This window comes from Sciurus vulgaris (genome assembly GCF_902686455.1).
Source record: "Sciurus vulgaris genome assembly, chromosome: 12".
Classification (NCBI taxonomy): Eukaryota; Metazoa; Chordata; class Mammalia; order Rodentia; family Sciuridae; genus Sciurus; species Sciurus vulgaris.
The window spans coordinates 3809902-3828115 of record NC_136473.1 but is presented as its reverse complement, the minus strand read 5'-3'; the positions used below and the strand labels follow the sequence as shown (position 1 = coordinate 3828115).

At 50.0% G+C, this 18214-nt stretch overlaps 2 protein-coding genes across 3 annotated transcripts in view; one reads left to right on the top strand and one right to left on the bottom strand.

Annotated features, from left to right (window-relative positions):
• ERO1B (endoplasmic reticulum oxidoreductase 1 beta) overlaps window positions 1-6865 on the top strand; it is a 64760-nt gene extending 57895 nt beyond the window's left edge. Inside the window, exon 17 of one of the 2 annotated variants that reach the window (XM_079106886.1) lies at window positions 5098-6865. In XM_079106886.1, coding sequence (XP_078963012.1) covers window positions 5098-5230 — 133 coding nt within the window. In that variant the 3' untranslated portion in view covers window positions 5231-6865. The remainder of the gene's footprint in view (window positions 1-5097) is intronic. The other variant, XM_079106888.1, reaches the window with a different exon arrangement.
• Window positions 222-18214, bottom strand: part of GPR137B (G protein-coupled receptor 137B) — a 32826-nt gene continuing 14833 nt past the window's right edge. The window contains exons 2-7 of the mRNA XM_079106892.1: window positions 17495-17544; window positions 8878-9100; window positions 6879-7028; window positions 4447-4575; window positions 3166-3290; window positions 222-1024 (exon numbers count right to left, since the gene is read on the bottom strand). Of these exons, the coding sequence (XP_078963018.1) occupies window positions 919-1024; window positions 3166-3290; window positions 4447-4575; window positions 6879-7028; window positions 8878-9100; window positions 17495-17544 (783 nt within the window). The 3' untranslated portion in view covers window positions 222-918. The remainder of the gene's footprint in view (window positions 1025-3165; window positions 3291-4446; window positions 4576-6878; window positions 7029-8877; window positions 9101-17494; window positions 17545-18214) is intronic.

Here is an 18214-nt window from a genome sequence, read left to right as displayed (position 1 = left end):
GCTGCTTATGGAGCTGTTCAAGAGGCATTTTAAACATGGCTGGAGATTACAGAAAAATTACCGATTCCAGAGAATTTTAGCCCAATGTAACGTCTGTTTGGGAACCTCGTGGTTTCTCCTTAAGAAGTGGATGTTCACCGAGTTGGGAAAGGTGGGATCTGGCTATAGTCCTGAAGTGATGTTTAATTTCATTGGAATGTAAAAATTATGCAGAATCACTATGAATATAGCAGAGGTGATTTAATAGTGTCAGTCAGCTACACTGTTAATGTAATCAGCTTGTTATCACTGAAGTACATACATTGGTGTCCTGATGAAAGGAAGTACCAGACTTTTGGCAAAATGTAAGATTGAGACCAAACACCTGGGTCTTCAGAAAACTCTAAAGAGCCAGTTATCTTAAAAACTGATATTCCATTTCATTTAACACTGCAGTCACAATTGGCTTTCTAGACATGAATTGTAACTTAGGAGTTTACTAATGTGGAGGAATCTGTGTGACCTTCAGAGGTAAGGATTTGAGAAGAACTTCAGTTCAAAAGCCTTCAACTATTAGACCATGTATTCTATACTTTTAAAGTGAATTATGCATAGAGGATGTGCAAACTACAACGTATATTGCAGTAACATTCTCAAGGAAAAACCCTAGTATACTTTAGCGTTATTATTTAAGTTATATAAAATACAACTTTATAAAAGTACAGATTTTAAGTTATAGCTAATGAAATAGCCAGGCTCGCTAATTAGTACTGAAAATAAGGGTTTATGAATCTAAATTATTGCTTGATCCTATCGAGCCATTAGGAAAAAACCTAAAATAAAAATCAAGTCCTATTTCTTGGAGAAAAGTGCCCTAAAATCAAAAGTTTGTCTTTCTGAAGCTTTTCAACAGAATCTTCAGTAAAAATGTCACTGATGCTACCCATGGCTTGGTTTGTCGGGATCCATAGTTGAGTCTTGCGAAGTTCCTTGTGCTGGGAAGCTGTTAGTTTGTTGTCCCCAATCATAGTAGTCTGGAGCAAAACTTTAAAAAAAGAAAAGAAAAATTCACTGGCTTAAAGCAGCATATTCCGTATGTGTGACATGTCTGGTTAGGGAGATGGAACTGGTATAGACCAAATCCATTTAAAACAATCCTTTGTACCGTGTTGGTAGCCTGTACCTGGTCTATTGAATTATTCAGAGCCCAGCATCACTGGAACTTGGAACCAGGCACTGTGTATAACATTTCCATCAATGAATGAATCCTCTGTGGACGACAGCTCACTGTGTCTGGACAAATAACTGTGCCTCACCTTCCTCATGGGGCTAATTGTGGGGACTGAAGTGACCCCTATACACATATTTGGCAGTACCCAGCATATGGTTTGTGTAGTGCAATAAGCTGTCTTGATCTTCCTCTCCATAGTGGAAGGGGAAGGGGTCTTTCCTTCCCCATAGAGCTGGCAAGGACCCCTCGGCTCTCGGCCACTTTTCACAGGTGAGGGGCCAAGGCCTTGCAGTAGCAAGCTAGCTTACAGGGCAGGTGAGCTAACAGGAGACACGGGAGGGAACCAGGTGGGAGTGTGCGGGAAGATGGGGAGCTCTGGTCTGAGTGACCTGCAGGAAAACCAGGCTCAAGAAGTCCTCGTGCTTTGGCTTGCTTTCTCCTTGTTCCCAGCCACTGTCTTTGTTCCATCTGATCAGGATTTCTCTCCTACCTGATCCCCCTGATTCAGTGTATTCTCTAGCTTTTTCTCAGTTCTCCTGTCCCTAAGGCAAGGGCCCTCTTCGGAGGGCTCTTAAGGGTTTCTAAAGACTTTTCCTATTGTTCATAAAGTGTAAAAGAACAAGCCTGAGGCTGGGAGTCGAGCTCAGTGGCAGAGGGCTTGCTTAGCATCATCTGAGGCCCTGGGTTCCATCCCCAGTCCTGGTGGGGAGGGGACATATCTCTTTATCAGCTTCACATTGAAATAGGGCAAGTCTTTAAACTCGTGAAGAATTGCATGGGGTAAGCATTCCCTTCTAGGAACAGGAGGGGCTCAGCAAGCACTAGGTTAGCCCTTTTGGTTCTCAGCCCCCGAGACATTCAGGTCATTGGGCCTTGAGCATAGCTGAAACACCAAGACGCTGAGGAAAGCCGGAGGGAACCCAAGCCGTCACCACTGTCGCGCTGCAGAGCTGGGAATTGCAGGTACTTGGGCCTTCCCTTCCACCTCCTCTTCTATTTGGCTTCTCAGCTCACTAGAAATTAGATCATTACAGGCAGATGGCAGGTCATTTGTTATCTTACTCCACATGTGACTGCTTGAACTCATTATATTTAACTGCCCTTTCAAGAAATATTCTGGGTCAAATTTGCAAGTGGTTTTTCAAGAAAGGACACTCTTCCTGTTAAAACTCATATGGAGGTACACCACAACTTAGGTGAGACTAAGATGGAAAACCAAGGTACATACACACTGTTTACATGGTAGAGAAGCTCTCAGAACAGATCCGAAGAGAATGCCGGAAGCCCAGCTTAACCACTTCCTAGCTGTGTGACCTGGGACAAGTCATCCTACCTCCAGATGCCTCTGGTTCATCAGACTAAGATGCTTGTGAATCTCTTTTAACAGTGTCCGGCACACAGTAGTTATCATATATATGACACTTTAGTTTTATTCACCTAAATTAACACCAATACGGATTCTCTTCCTTAAATGAAATCTTCAATTGAGAATCAACATCAAATTTTAAAATGTAACCTTTAAAAATGTGACCTTTATGGTGTATAATTTAGATTAATAAAAAAATACCATTAACTTTAGTCTCCGACTGACTTTAGAACATCTGATTAGTCTGCCTTCCCAACTCATGTTCCATTCTATGTTTTCATGGCCAAGTGTTCTCTTTCCCTCTTGAAGAGTGTGTATACCTTAGCCTATTGTAGGCTCTGGAAATTCTGCAGTTGATTTTCTTTCAAACCATCGATTGCATCTGCACAGCACAGCTGTGACAGACGTGCTGATCCATGGAGTATTGTTTAAAGTTTTGTGTTGGTCCTTTTCCATTCATATTTCACTCATGTCAAATACTTCGTTACCCAGTCCCGCACTTCCTCTAGCTGCATGGCTTCCGTGAAGGAACCATATCAGTGGTGCAGCCGTCTCCCTCCTGAGCCCTACGTGTGAACCAGGCTATTACCTGCCCGGAAGTCCCTGAGGTGCAATGTTCCAGGCAAGGTCATCATCACTGTCGTATCTTCGAGGGTTGTCAAAGAAATAAGATCTGGGATTGAATCCATGGCTGGGGACCATTCCAGGGTTGGTCTAGAAAGACAGGTAATCATTCAGCATCCTTCCAAATACTGTGCACAACCTGAGATTAGGATGGTCAGATCGCTTCCTTACAGGAGCCTAAAGTTGCCCTCATCCGGATGGAGGCTGTTCCTTTAGGCTGGGGTGATCAGTGCATTAGCATGGATAAAATCCATCAGGCTTGCTCTCAACAGTGAGTCGTCATTGTTTAATCCCTCATTAAAAATGCCTAAATTAGCCAAATTTCATAGTCCTATTTGGATATAAATCTATGTAATCCTGTGGGCATTCATAGTAAGATAAAACAATGATGCAATCATACTGGGAAGGTTCTTAACCTATTTCTATATCCTATCTCCGGTCATTTCATTTCCGGTTTTGCCCCCAGATTGAGTTCATTTCTCAAAAACTCTGAAATGGTCATTGTTGAATTTCACCCCTGCTAGTTCTCTATACAAGGGTCTAGACGACCAGGGCATGCCTCTTCCCCCACCCACTGTGTCCTGGATCATCAGTGACTATCCAGAGATGAATAAGAGTGAAACAAGTCAGTGCTGTCTGGGTATGAAATAAGGACCAGCTTATCTGCAGGTTCATTCAATGCTTTCACCCACCCTGTACACACAGCGACCAAAATCCACTCATCACCTTTCTGCGGTTACAGATTACAGGAGGTAAAATCTTACCACTAGTTTGAGTGGCTGGAATCTGATGCAAAGCCCCAGAAGCTTTCTCTATGTAGTTCTGCATTTTCTGTCCTGCCCCCATAGAGACATATATATAAAGGTGGTTGAGCAGAAATGTGACCAAACTGGAGGAGTGGCTTTAGCCCCAGTCCCTTCCCACATGCTGTAGGGTGAAAAAACTGAATTACCACTTTGCTTTGCAAAAAAGCATACACATTTGGTGCACAGCAAATCCAGCCTCCAATACTAGTGAAGCTTTGTTGCATAAAGAAAAATAATCACGCTCCCCGGGCCACAAGATACATTTCTTTCATAAAATAAACACATTAGGGAAAAGAAAATCCCAAAATAGCCAAGGGACTTCTTGTGTCACCATGGGATGGAGGCGGCTCTCTCCTCTATGCAGAAGCTAGGAAAAGATTCTAACTGCACGTTTCGTGAGCAGGACTGGCGTTTCTGCTAACATCAAATGGCATACTCACAAGGCCCTTGGCAGGATTTCTAACTCGGAAGAAGTAAACCACCAAGGAGGTGGGCAAGAGTTCCCACACGAAAAGCACCACTCCGAACACCACGTAGCCAGCGTCCCCCAGCTGATTCTTCAGGTCTGCCTGTGGACAGGGGAGGCAGGGCATCAGACTGAGGGCAGAGGAAATACATTTGACTCAATTTGTTCTGCCCTAAACGCAACCTTAATAGGGTAGAATTCCTTTCCCCTAAAATGTGCCTAGTGAAATCAAGTAATGGTCCAGGCCATTCAGGTTTATTTTAATCATTTCAGGAATGGATAACTGTCTTCTACAAAATACTCAAAACTCCTGATCTCTGATGTTTTATTACTTCATCCCCCAAAACTTGTGTGTCCAAATTAATTTGCTCACATATCTAAGCTGATTTTCTTCAACAACTGAGTAGACTGTTAGGTTGCCTCCTCCCAAGTTCTTGAAAGCAGCACGTAACTGTTACCCCTTAAGTCTCATCCCTGGGATAAACATGTCACTTTCTAAGCCTCACATAAGCCTTTAAAGCTTACTGTAGGCTAGCTTGGCTGTCCGGTCCTTGTAGCACCAGGCACTGGGATTCAGCCCAGTGAGGTGGTCAGCGGGCTCAGTGACACAGCATTCTCCCTTTAGCAGACAGAAGAGCCATAAGAAAAGGAGAGCTGGGTGTGGGAAACTCCAGAAAGAACATTTCAAACAAGGAGAAAGCACTGGAAACAAACTCCACAGGGTCAGGCACCTAACTTCCTCCTTTGGCCTTCTCTAATGCATCATGTCGAAGACAAAGAAACCAAAACTGCTCGTCCTGCTCTCCAGAGGATGTTGCTCACACTCTGCAGCCTTCATTTCACCTGTTCAGCCAGCTTTTCCCAGTCAGCACCAAGAACGTGTGCAACTAGGCATTTGTTCTATTGCTCCTGGGTTATTTGGGCTGCAGCACGCCAGTCTAGACCATCCTAACAAAACCTCTCTTAAGAACAAAAACATTTTTAAAACCAATCCCCTTCTAAATCCATGGTAATTACAAGCTCTTGACCAAAAGAAAAACAAATGTTTTGTTAAGACTACATCTTAGTCGTTTAATGGAGCTTCAGTTTGGAAGATGAAGTTCTAGCGGTGGATGGTGACGGCCACACAGCACCGTGAACACTGAGTGCACTCATCTGCACACGAGTTAGGATGCTTAACACACACTACAATAAGCAAATCCTCTGTGCGTTGGGAATACATCTCTAATTGGTCACTCTTTAAGTTTTTATATGCTGTATATTGTTAAAACAAGACACACCTTGCCAGTGCCTGGCCCAGCTTTCTCCCAGCCTGCATTTGTGGCCCTGGGTTCAGTCTGGATGCTGGGTCATTGCTGCTGTTCAGTCCTGCCCAATGATGACACCTCGCATGGACCTCTTGTTAACATTTCACCTTGTCCTCATGACTGGCTCTTCATGGTCATTTTATTCTTTCCCCCACTGTCTTAATTCACCTCCAGTTTTGAGCATTACTGGGATTTCAGCAATGGATTTACATGTAGTTAAGTGTGCACTGTTATTCCAGGGAAACTTAAGGAGCCTTTGCATAATCAACCCAACAGTTCTCTAGTAGAGACATACATTTCTGTACCAGAATGGCGTGTGTGTGTGTGTGTGTGTGTGTGTGTGTGTCTGCCTGAGGACCATGAACTCATATAGGGCAGAGGAGTCTGTTCATGTTTGTGTCCTGGCGCTCTGCACAAGTCTAACACCAAAAGCCAGGATCTGTCAAGAGTGAATGCCAGTTCAATCTCCTCAACTCTCCTGAGCCGATGATGAGCATGGATGTCAGACATGTCACTACCTGCGTGCGTGTGTGTGTTTGCTTTATGGTTTCTAACATAAATATACAAAATGTATGTGAGAGAATCATTAGGCCACTGGTGCAGTGAGCTTTTACTAAACCATAATATCCTTGTCACTGTTGTGTACACACTCCATTAAAAAACTCTCAAAACTTCATAGTTTTGGATGTTTTCTTGAACCTGAATATAATTTATCTTAGCAAATTTTATCCCTTAATAACACCATCTTATATGGGCGCATGTTAAAATTTTAAGTACTTCTTGACAAGAACCCTGAGGTGGAAAGGAGAATGGAGTATGTGTACCTATGCCGTGTACTCACGAGTGTGCCTGTGTGCATGTACGTACACACACACACACACACACACACACACACACACACACACGCACAGAGCTCACTTAGCTTGCTCAGACATGTTGCAGGAGCAAGGCAGGCACTGTGTTCCCATCTGACAGATGAAGATGCAGACGCCACACGAGAGGTTTTCTTAAGGTCACCCAGCTGTTCAGCATAAGCGAGGGGCTTACCCTCTGCCACCTGGAGTGCCACAAAGCAAACCCTTGTGGTGTCCCCACTGACCTGGTCAGATACGTTGTACCAGTCGTAATCAAAGGAGTGGACATTCTCAATCTGAGAGAAGGACAAGATGAACAGGTTGTAGCAGGCCCGCGAGGTGTACAGCAGGATGACGGTGACACCGATGGCAGTCACTTGGCACACAGAGGAGCCCTGGAAGAGAGCCAGCAGGGGTGGGCCACACCAGGTCCAGGATGCTGGCCCCTTCCCTCCCTCACCTGCTGAGGCACCGCAGCAGCACCCTCAGCGCTCTGTCAGAGCCCAAGCCCAGGCTCCCGGGGCTCACCCTCCTCCCTTCCATTCCAGGCAGCCCCCTGCGGATAAGACCTGGGCCTTGGTTGGAAGAGCTTTTAGCAGGTTTAGCCCTTTGCCCAAGGTTGAGACTTTGAAGAGCAACAAAGCTCCTCTTCAACCTCTAAGGGCCACTGCACGGCAGGTGAGCCCAGGCTGGGTCAGGCTGAAGGCACAACAGTCTTGGGGGGACCAGCTAGGAAAGAATGCACTGCACACCATGCCCCAGATGTGAGCTCTCCCTCAAAATCCACAGCCCTCCAGGCTACAAGTATGAGTCCTGGTGTGACCCTGGAATTTCACACAAATCTGTGACCCCATTCTCCCCATCTGAGAATGCTATCAATTTCTAAAGTCAGTTAAAAAAAAAAACTAAAATTGATTTTCAAGTTTTGCATTTGTCAGTCATTAATGAAACCCAAGTTATTATTTTGCCAGTAGTTCTTTGTTAGCTTGCGTGTCATATGAGTGAGCTAAATGGCATTTTGACAATCTACAACTTAACACCAACTGTTAAAAATTTGTTTTGTTTTTTAAAAGCCTTGAAATAGCCCCAACATGGGAGGTGAAACCATAAACGTAAAATCAAGTCTGAAACTCATCAGAATTTATAAATAATTCACGCTAACTTGTAAGATTTGCAAAATCAGCTATATTACAGCACGCTCACGAGGGCTTCATATTTTTGAAATTAGAGGCACAGGTTTTAATCCGATCCCTTCTGAAGACATGATATTGTGGGAGACAAGCTGCCCTCTTAGACCAGACATATCTTGGCAGATGAGCCCCAAGAAAAGGTGGTCACAGGTACCCCATAGGACGCCTGGGCACTATACCTCAGAAGCAGAGACACAGCCGGCCATCACTCAACCATCTGGTGAGTGGAAAGGTGAAGGGCCAGGGCCCAGCACTACCCCCAGCCTCATGCTCACCAAGCTCCGGGCTGAGGTTCAGAGAGTGCTAATGAGGGAGATCTGAGGGACCCGGCTGACCAGGAGCACTGTGGTACTAGAGCATATTTGCCCTTCTTTCTAGTTGGGAACAGGAGGGAAGAAAAAGGAGAGTCTAGGCTGTGAAGCTCAGCAATGGGAGAAAAGAACAGGCCATGTCCTGCTCCTGCTTATGTCCGGCTGTCTCTAAATAATCGTCAGGAGAGGGATGTTCTGAATTTCAGGAGCAACTCCTACTGCTAAGGACAGGCTGCTGGAGGTCGTCAGCATCCACCTGGATCTGAGTCCACAGCAGTACGACACAGCCTGGCACCACAGACCCTGGCCCCAGCTGCCAGCGTGGATCTCAGCCGCGTACCTGCTAGCTGCGTGGCCTGTAGCCAGCTACTTAAATCCTCCTTGCTTCAGTTTTCTTATCCATAAAGTAGAGATTAGAGTTTGCCTGCTCCACAGAGCTTGTACACTTGACCGTTGCTGTTAGTGCTGTTGGTCCAGTCCATCCGACCGCCCTTTAAAATGCTGGCTCAAATTCTCTATCTGCAAACCAGACTTGCACCCCACACACTGAGCCACCTGGAGTGGAGTGCTTCCTGCATACAGCGTTCACGGAACTCCCACTCCTGTGTTCTGGTGACCACTGCATGGTTAGTCATTTGCCAGAGGACAGGCGTGAAAAAGATTTGTTGGGTCCTGTTTGTAAACCAGGAAACGACTTTTGGAATAGATTTCACGGAGGAATCTTGAGCGCAGTCTCACCCTACCTTAGACTCCAAGTAGATGTTGGCTAAGGACATCTTAGAGATTTTGTAGAGACAGATGGAGAGAGAGACAGCACACAGCACGAAGAGTGTGTCATTAATGGCCACTCGCACAGAGACGATGACCTTCCTTTCCCAGTTGCCCGTCTTCACCAGCACAGCGCAGGTTAAATTCACCAACAGGAAAACGAGACTAATGAAGAGTGAGGCCAGGTAGAGGGGCAACCTGGAGAGAACAAGAGTGACACTGAAGGTGCCAGTTCCGCATGCTGGGTGCGCGTCGGAGGGAAGTCGTGCTGTTTTGGCTGATGGCTAAATAGAGGCACCAAAGGTAACACTGACGAGCTTGGCTTTGGGCAGTAGACATTCCCAGATACGAATGACAAATGGACCCCAAATTTTGCCCCCAAGGGTCCTTCATGATGTCCGCCATCTCCAGGAGGTTGGGAGGATTGGAGAGAGCTCGCAGGTGCTGGCTGGCTCACGTGAATGGCCCCAGAACACTGTGCACAAGGATGGGGACAGGGGAGTAAAGAGCTCGGGCACAGAGACAAGGATCTGATGTGAGCACTGGCCATTTTGCAGCGTTAGACCAATTGTGGGCAAATTGGGTAAAACGTAACCTCTTTTAGCCTTGTTTCTTCACCTGAAAATAAGGCCACGTGATTCCTACCTCAGGTTGGTTGTGAGGACGTCAGTCCTCTTTATCCACTGGGTGTGCGTCTCAGACTCAACCACACGAAGGTCCAAGTATTTTGTGTCTCTACTAAGCACATGCAGAATCTCTCTCTCCATCATACAGTGTGACAACTTACATAGCATTTACATTGTCTTGGGTATCTTAAGTAATCCAGAGATGATTTAAACTAGTGGGAAGAGAGACAAGTGCCCATGGATTTGGGTATCAGAGAGGTCCCAGAAGCAGTCCCACTGATATCAAAGAATGGCTACTTATGCGATGCTGTTATTTGAACAATGCACTTTGTCCTCTAAAAAGTCATTAATGGAGTCCAAAAGTCATTAATGGTGTCCATTAATGTGACTGCCAATGTGCCACAGCTACACAGATATAACCGACTATTTCATTGGCTACTTTCAAACTGGAGTTTCTTGGACGCACCCCCTGCCTGAGACCTGTGTGCAGTATGACTCAGGACAGCTGATGCTAAAACCAGCAGCCTCAGACTTCCCTGGGCCTATTGCCCCCACCACATGCACGCACTGCAGGTGGGCCCCACCCAGGAGGCGTGCAGATGAGGATCAGCCTCTCGAGTGCAGAAGGACTGGTTTGAGTATGTCCGTAAGTCAAGTCAGAAAACAAAAAGCTTCAACCAAAAGATTTCTGAAGCTAGAGAGGGATGATGTTGTCTTCAAAAGCCACCACGGACCAGGACGCTGGAAACCCAGATTCTAGTCCCAGCTTCAGCCTTCACTGATGATGGGGCAGCTCGGGGGACAGAGGGAGAATGGCTGAGGCCAACGCCCAGCCATGGGCTTCCTGCTTGCAGCTGCCATGTGAAATAACCCCACTCACTCAAGCCGAGCTGAAGGGGAAATGAATGCTTTATACCTACCAGCAAATCTCTCCCAGGACTGGGACCCTGGGTCCTACCCAGTGCTGGGCCTGCCTGACTCCCACAGCTGCAGCCCTCGGCCTGGCAGCGTCACCCTGGAGCTGTGCCAACTCCCCCTACACCTGCGCACCCACGACTTCTGACTGCTTCCCTGGTCCCTGAACTTGAGCTTCCCAGACTCACACAGCTCCTAACAATAGGGGGCACCACCACCTGCCCACACCTGCCTCCACCTAGGTGACAGGTTCCGCGAGACCCAGGCTCAGACTGCTCTCGCCTCCACGTGCACAGGAGGGATGGGGCTCCCTGCACACGTTCCCAGAGTGAGAGAAAGGCTCACAAAGCACCTTATGCCGGGCATCTGAACGCAGTCCGCCCTGTCTCCTGGAAACACCGTCACAGCTCCCGGACGGTCCCTTGCTGGGGGAGGGTCTTTCCAGGAGGAGAGGAAGGGCGGTAGGCACCACATCGGGCTTGTGCTGGGTGCTGGGGAAGGCGCGGTGGCACAGACCGAGTGTGCCCGGCGGGCAGGGACGAGGTGGCGGCCCGTGGGCTGAGAGGCACAGGCAGCCAGTCGGGGATGCAAGAGCACAGGGTGGGGCAGGAGCTGCGGGGACACACAGGGCTGAGGAGCGGAGGAGCACCAAGGTGACCGGGCCTGAGACCCAGGAAGCCACCGCGTGGCACCGCTCAGCGCCTGGGTGGCTCCCAGAGATGCAGCTCACTCTGGGGTACTCTGGATCCCTGGCCAAGGAAGGCAGCACTGTCAGGACCCGGGGACCTGGACCCAGGCGTGGTGAGAGCTGCGACCCCAGCAGGCCTCCCCTGGAGCTGTGCGTGGGGGGCTCGTGACGTCCCAGGGACTCCACTGTGGGTCACAATGCACTCGAGGCTGTTCCAGTAGAAACCTGAAGAAGTCCTTGGAGAAGGGAACTGCGTGATCTGCCAAGGACAAGCTCCTCTCCAGGTCACGGTCACTGATCAGGACCTTTGAATCCACCTGCTCTCCCCTCTGCCACAGCCTGCTGTTCCCTCTGCACTCCAGCATCTCCCCAGTGAGACTGGCAGACCCCTCCCGGGTCCCCAGCCCAAACACCACAACTGAGCCACTGCACAGAATGCTCCCGGCTCCGCCCGCTCCCGCCCACGAGGGCTCTGCTTTCCATTCAGGATCTCTACCAGGATCCTCCCGCCACAAGGAGCCTCTGTCCTTCCTGAAGCCTGTGATGTGCCCTGGGTCAGAGTCAGGAAACCAGGAAATGCATGCGGAACCTCAGGCCAGCCCCCGACTCCTCTCTGGAGCAAGGCAGGCGCTCAAGGCCATCTCTGAAAGGCTCAGAGGAAGCTGTTGCAGATTCTGTCTGTTCTCCTCTGTGTTTCCTGGGAGGGGACGTCAGGGCCACTTGGGAGTCACCCATCTGCATTCTGGCTCCTGGAAACCCATTTTCCAGGCTTCACTGTACTCTGCTGAGCTTCTGTGACGAACGCACTGCTAAAGTGGAGAACCCCCTGGTGCAGCAAGAGGGTCGCGCACAGTGCGTCTGTGGTAGCCACAGCCCCTGGGGCAGCAGAGTGGCCGTGGACCTTTCCAGGCAACTCCGCAGAGTTGTGGTTTCAAATGATTAAACTGCAGATGTGAATTCTTATTCCCTTTTTATCAAAAAAGTCAAGCACCCGTGGAAAGCACCTCCCGGGGTAGAGGGCAGACACGGCCCCACCCAGCATCACTGGGCACCACTGCAGGAGGCGCCACTGCTGGCATAGCTGCTTTCAGCGCTCCCTTTCCCACCCGGGTTTCCACGCCAGGCCCAAGCCTCCACTCCACCCCGTCCTTCCCTCTCCCTTCCCTCCACCTGTGCGCAAGGAGAAGACGTGGTGTGGTAGGCGGGGGAACAGGACATCACCCAAGTTCAAGCTGCGACATGACATGGGTCTCTGGGCCACTCTGGTCTGCGGTCTCCTCCTCCTCTCTGCAGGGAAGATGATTTGCTTCCTGGGGGACTCAGCAGGACCAGAGCCTCCCTTCCCTGCTTTCTGTCCCTGCTCGACTCTCAGGGACTCCACAATGGGCCCGGTCTGCCTTGCTTGATTGACAACTTGTAGTCTTCACCTCCTCCTGCTATCACTGCTCCCGGCACTCGTGACAAAGCATGCAAATAGCTCTGCCATCTGGTCACTAGATTCAGAGGCCTGCCAGCCTTGCTGGGGATCCCTCCCTCCCCTGCAGCCCTGCTCTCCGCTGTCCTCCCTCCTAAGGCAGCGTCCTGCCCCGGGCTCTGCCTGAGGAAGCGCACTCTCTCCATCTTCCATCACAACTGTTCTGCGACCAAATTCGAAACACATCTCGGGCCCCTGCCTCTGCCCTAAGCAAACTCAGGCCCCAATGGCTGCACTAGGAGGCCCCATGCCTCATGCCAGCGTGTCCAAGACTCAGCTCCTGACGTTCCTAATATGCCTGAGTTTCTTCCTTTGTGAGACGTGCCATGATTTTTCACGGAGCCATAAAGGTCGCCTCTGATTCCCACCCCCCTGTACAAGCCACGGTCCAGGTCAACAGATTCTTCACCCACTTCTCCAATCTGAGCCTCCTCTGCCAGCCTCACGGCTGCCACACTGCCTCCTGGCTCTGGCCAGAACTCATGTCCTTTTCTAACTCACTTGAGCCCTAAGCAACCCTAACCCTAGCCCAGGCACCAAAGGCAGGTGGTCTGTGGACAAGCTCCAACCCGCTGGGCAGCCCCACTTCTGCTTGCCAGCCGCGCCCCCTTGATTCCTATCAAATCCTATTCCCTGAGCCTCGGAGGCTTTGTAGCCTGCTAAACAAAAGTCTGTTATCATCTTAAAGAAAGAGGCTGTGTTGGGAGATTGGAAACAATTTGGAAAAAGATATGTATGATCTCACGTAAGTTAAAAAGTCAGAATGCAGAACGGCAGGTACCAGGTGAACAGCAGCAGCTCTGTCTGGGGAACTGTGTATAAACACCTGCGATGGCTGCATCAGTGTCCCCTTGGGGTGGGGGGCTCGCCTTGGGGCCCTGTAGATTTGTTTTCTTTCTTTTTGTATGTTTATGCTGCTGGAGCATCTCTAACCCAAAAACCTGAAATCCCAAAGGCTCTGAGAAATCAGAAACTTTTTTTTCCCCTCTCTGCAGTGCTGGGATTGAACCCAGGGCTTCTCAAGTGCTAGCACGTGCCCCGCCACCGAGCCATGCACCCACCTCTGAAATCAGAAATTTTGTGAGCACCAATGTGACATCTCAGAACGTTTCAGATTTTCAAGCATTTCCAATTTCTGATTTGGGATTAGGGATGCTCAACCAGGGAAGTCTATGCAAACAGTCCAAAATCTGAAACACTTCTGATCCTGAGCCCTTGAAGAGATATTCAACCTGTGTGCAGACTTTCTGTTTGATAGTGTCTCTCTAACGAGCATGCCTGACTTTCACAAAACCTGGGACATCTCAGCTTCCCTGTGGGCTGCACTGTGGCAGAGGGCCTGGGGCAAGGAGTGTGTGGGGCAGGAGGCTAGAGGAGCCGTCCAAAAGCATGTTCCACGAGGACGGAGTTGTGACATTGCCCGAAACTACTTCTCATCAGCACAAACCAGTCAGGATAAACAGCCCACCCCGGCAGAATGAGAGAAAAGATGAAAGAAGAGAATCAGATGAGCCAGCGTCCGGAGGGATCATTCTGTGAGACCAGAAGGGTCAGCGTGGCTGATGAGCCAGAAGAGGGGTGTGTGGGACCACTCAGGACACTGCCCGCTGGCCTCGGAGAGGCGGGCATGTACGGCGCGGCCCAGACATCGCCGCTACCAGGAGGGGGTGGAAAAAATCAATGGACTACAGATGTTTGAATTCCTCTCCAAACGTCACAAATTTCCTAAGACAGGGAAATGCGAAACCAGGCTCATTACATTTTGAACTTGTTAAAAATCAGAGGCGGAGAGAAAACACTTGAAACCCTTAAAAATCAAAGTGCTCCTGAACACTCCCCTGCCCTGCACTGCGGTTCCTGAGCCAAAGAGATGAAAAGACAGACTGAGAAAGAGGAGAACTGAATCAGGCTGGCACCAGCCCCAGCAAAACCCTGAGCCAGCTCGTGTGTTAGGAAAGGGGGCCCTTCGTCAAAAAATAAAATGGTTCTCGGCTGGGTTGACATAAATTATCTTCCAACACAGACCTGCTGCAGAAAAGGCTTGGGATGGGAAGCTTAAGCGAGTTCCAGACTAATGGCTTATGTTTCATCTCAGATGAGTCATTACTGACTAGGGAAGCCAGCCTGTGGAGAAGCCACAGACCAAACATCTTGGGGACAAACAGTGGCTTGAAACGTCTGTAGTGGCATCTAGTTTAAGAGAAATGGGGAGTTCAACAGAGGATACAAAGACTGCGCCTCAGCATGAATGACTCCCGGGACCGCATTACCTTGGCGACTAAATTATTAGGTCTGAGTTAACAGGCTTCTCCCACTGGAGCCTCTCACTGCTGCTTCAAGACAATTTCTACCTTCTCTGACCCAAACATTCACTTTCAACATCTGGATCCCACCACACTCCCCCACCCACCTCTCCCTCCATCTCTGCGAGTCCCCCTCACAGTGAGAACAGTCCCCGGGGTCTGCACAGCTGACCTCTGGCAGGTACTCTGCCCCCCAACCCCAGCCCCATACACGAGGCCGAAAGCTTTTTAGCAATTTCCTCTCTTACTGGTTTTTCATAACCCACTTCCGGGAGACACTTAATTGCCCAGCCTCAACCGGTCATTTCCAGGATGGAATCGGCTCCACGATCCAGGTGGAATATTTGCACCCACTCCAGATTTCGCTCATTCCTTGCTCCAGGCCCCCGGCTGATCTGTACTTCTGGTCGAGGGGGTGGAGGAAAGGCTGGCTGGTTTGTCACCAGAAGTGGGAGAACCACCTACTTGAACTCACTACGTTGAGTATTCCTTGTCCGAAATGCAAGGGACAGAAGTGTCTTAGGTTTTGGACACTTCTCTATTCTCAAATATTCACATGTACCTAATGCGATATCTTAGGGATGGAACCCAAGTCTAAACAAACAAGAAATTCACTCATGCTTCATATCACCTATACACATAGCTTGAAGGTGATCTACAGCATTTTAGCATGGCTGTATTCTCACGGTGACCCCTCTCTTGAGGTCACGTGTGGCATTTTCCACCTGAGGCCTCACAGTGCTCAAAAAGCTTCAGTTTTGAGGGCATTTGGGGTTTTGGGTTAGGGATGCTCAGCCTCCTCAGGACCAACCTAGTGAGCTCTGAAGTTCCAGCGGAACTGCTGGAAATGCAAACTGACTCTCCAAACGCAGTGCAGGGAGCTAGCAAGATGGGAAGACCACAAGCTGAGGCAGCTCCAGCAGTCCCTGGACTCGCCCGCTGGCCCCACGCAACTTGCTGCACCTCAGAGAAAGTCAAGTCACTGCCTTGCATGTTGTCTGAGGGGGCGACACCAAACTCAAAATTTTAAAGTGTTGATGAACATAATTCAGATTACACATATATCCCTCCATGTCCACAGGCAGCTTGTTCCAGGACCCTTGAGGTACCAAAGTCCATGGCTGCTCAAGTGCACAGTACCTGCCCAGAACCTGCACCTCTGCCATGTGGTTTAAATCATCTCTGGAGGACTTCTGACACCTACTGCGTGGCAAAAACTATGCAAATAGTTGTTAGACTGTGTTGTTTAAGGGGAACGTCTGTATGTGTTCAGATCAAATGCAACCATTTTCCTGGGTTTTATTTTGTACCAGGGAATGAACTCAGGGATACTTGATCACTGAGCCACATCCCCAGCCCTATTATTTATTTTATTTAGAGACAGGGTCTCACTGAGTTGCTTAGCGCCTCGCTTTTGCTGAGGCTGGCTTTGAACTCGAGATCCTCCTGCCTCAGCCTCCTGAGCCGCTGGGATTACAGGCATGCGCCACCCCGCCTGGCTTCCTGAATGTTTTTGATCCACAGTTGGTGGAATCCATGGACATGGAGCCCATGGATATGGAGGACCAACTGTATTTAAGTAAACAACATGTACACTTTAGCTTATGTTTAAAGTAACAAAACAATCTTTCATCTTGACCAGGGAAGGTGACTTGTCTTCCAGAACCAGGCTTCTGGGCAGGGCCCCCAAACTCAGCCTTCCCCGCAGAGGCCTTTTCCCTCACTGCCCTCTAGCCAAGCCTGACCATTCTTTAAGCCACTGGCTCTTGGCTTTGGGGAGTTGCAGATCTTTGAAAGTCTGGGGAAAGCTACAGGCCCTCCCCACAGGAAAGCAGGTGGTGCCACCTCTTCCCATAAGATGGGCATGTCACTGGAGGGGACCCCTAACCCTCTCCTGGGCATCTCAGCCGAAGCCACTCTTCCAAAAATGTCTGAGCCTCCCAAGTCCACAGCAGCCCGGGGCAGAGATGGGCCACGCCACGGGCAAGTTGCATGTGCTGCTGTCCTGCTCCACGAGGTTTTGTGCTGCTCGGGACATCTTTACAAGCAGAGCATATGCTTTTCATCCACGCTCCCGCCTCTGAGTACTGAGGGGTCAAAGCCGATCTCTGCTGGATGTGCACGCACCCCGGCAGGAGGCTGGCAGGAGGCTACAGCGGCAGGGCAAGGGAAGGAGGGGTTCAGCAGCTAGCAATGGGGCCGTAGGGGAGGGGCGCTGCCACGGTGGCACCTGACCAGGGAAGGTGGGGAGGGAGGGGACCTGGCCCACAGGAAACCCGCTTCTTCTGCGGAGGCCCTGTACCTCTCAAGTGCCCACTGAGTGTGGACAGAGGGCTTGACTGGTTCCCGTCTACTTCCTCCTTGCTCAGCCAAGACAGCTCTTGCTGAACACGTACACCCACTGCGAGAGACCCAGTAAGTCCCAACTCAGAAGTCGACTCTCACGAGCAAGACAGATGGTCTCGCAGGCAAATATCACCACCCCGGGGGCTCACAGAGGGGTGACATGTGCTTCCCAGTTGGGAACTGGGGTCAGGCGCCAGCGCATGCACCTTCTGCCGTGGAGGGAATGTCCCAGGCACTCACCGGTATTTGAGTAATTCTGGAGAGTATTTTGACTTGGCTTTGAAGATCACCTGCAATGACAGGAAACAAGGACGCTCAGTGGGCTGACACTGACACCATGCCACCACCGCCCGGTGCCCGCCTTCCCTCACACCCAGGCCTGCGCCCGTGCCCGACACAGATGCCGCCTTCCATGAGAACTCCTGTTATGTGCACCACTTTTCAAGCTGTGCGTGTGGTTTTAAAGTAGAGGTATTTAAAAATGGTTTAAAAAAAACCAAAGTGGAGGCAGCTCTGAGCTCCTGCCAGGCGCCTCCCTTCTTTTACGTGTGTGGTTGGGATCAAGAGTCCACCCTTCCCACGGGCACCAAAGTAGCATCACTCAAGTGCGTCCACCTACCCAGACCTCCACATCTGCGGTCGAGATAACAAAGCAGCTCAGACGTGCGGGAGTACTGACGGTTCAGTACCCTCGGGAGCGTCAGAAGCCCACGGGTGTGGCCTTCGCCTGGCAGAACCTTCCAGAAGGTGGAGAGGCGGCAGAGAGCAGGAACCCACCGCGGCTCCCACTCCAGGCGGCACGGCTGCCACCGCCCCGCAGTGAGGAGATGCATGGACCAGTCTCACCAGGCCCCTGGGGAGCCCGGCAGAGCAATATCACATGGGCCCCTGTGTTGGCTCTCCCTGAACCCCCGGGCTTAAGGGAGGGAAAGGGGGGTGAAAGAGTGAGGGGCAAGGCCC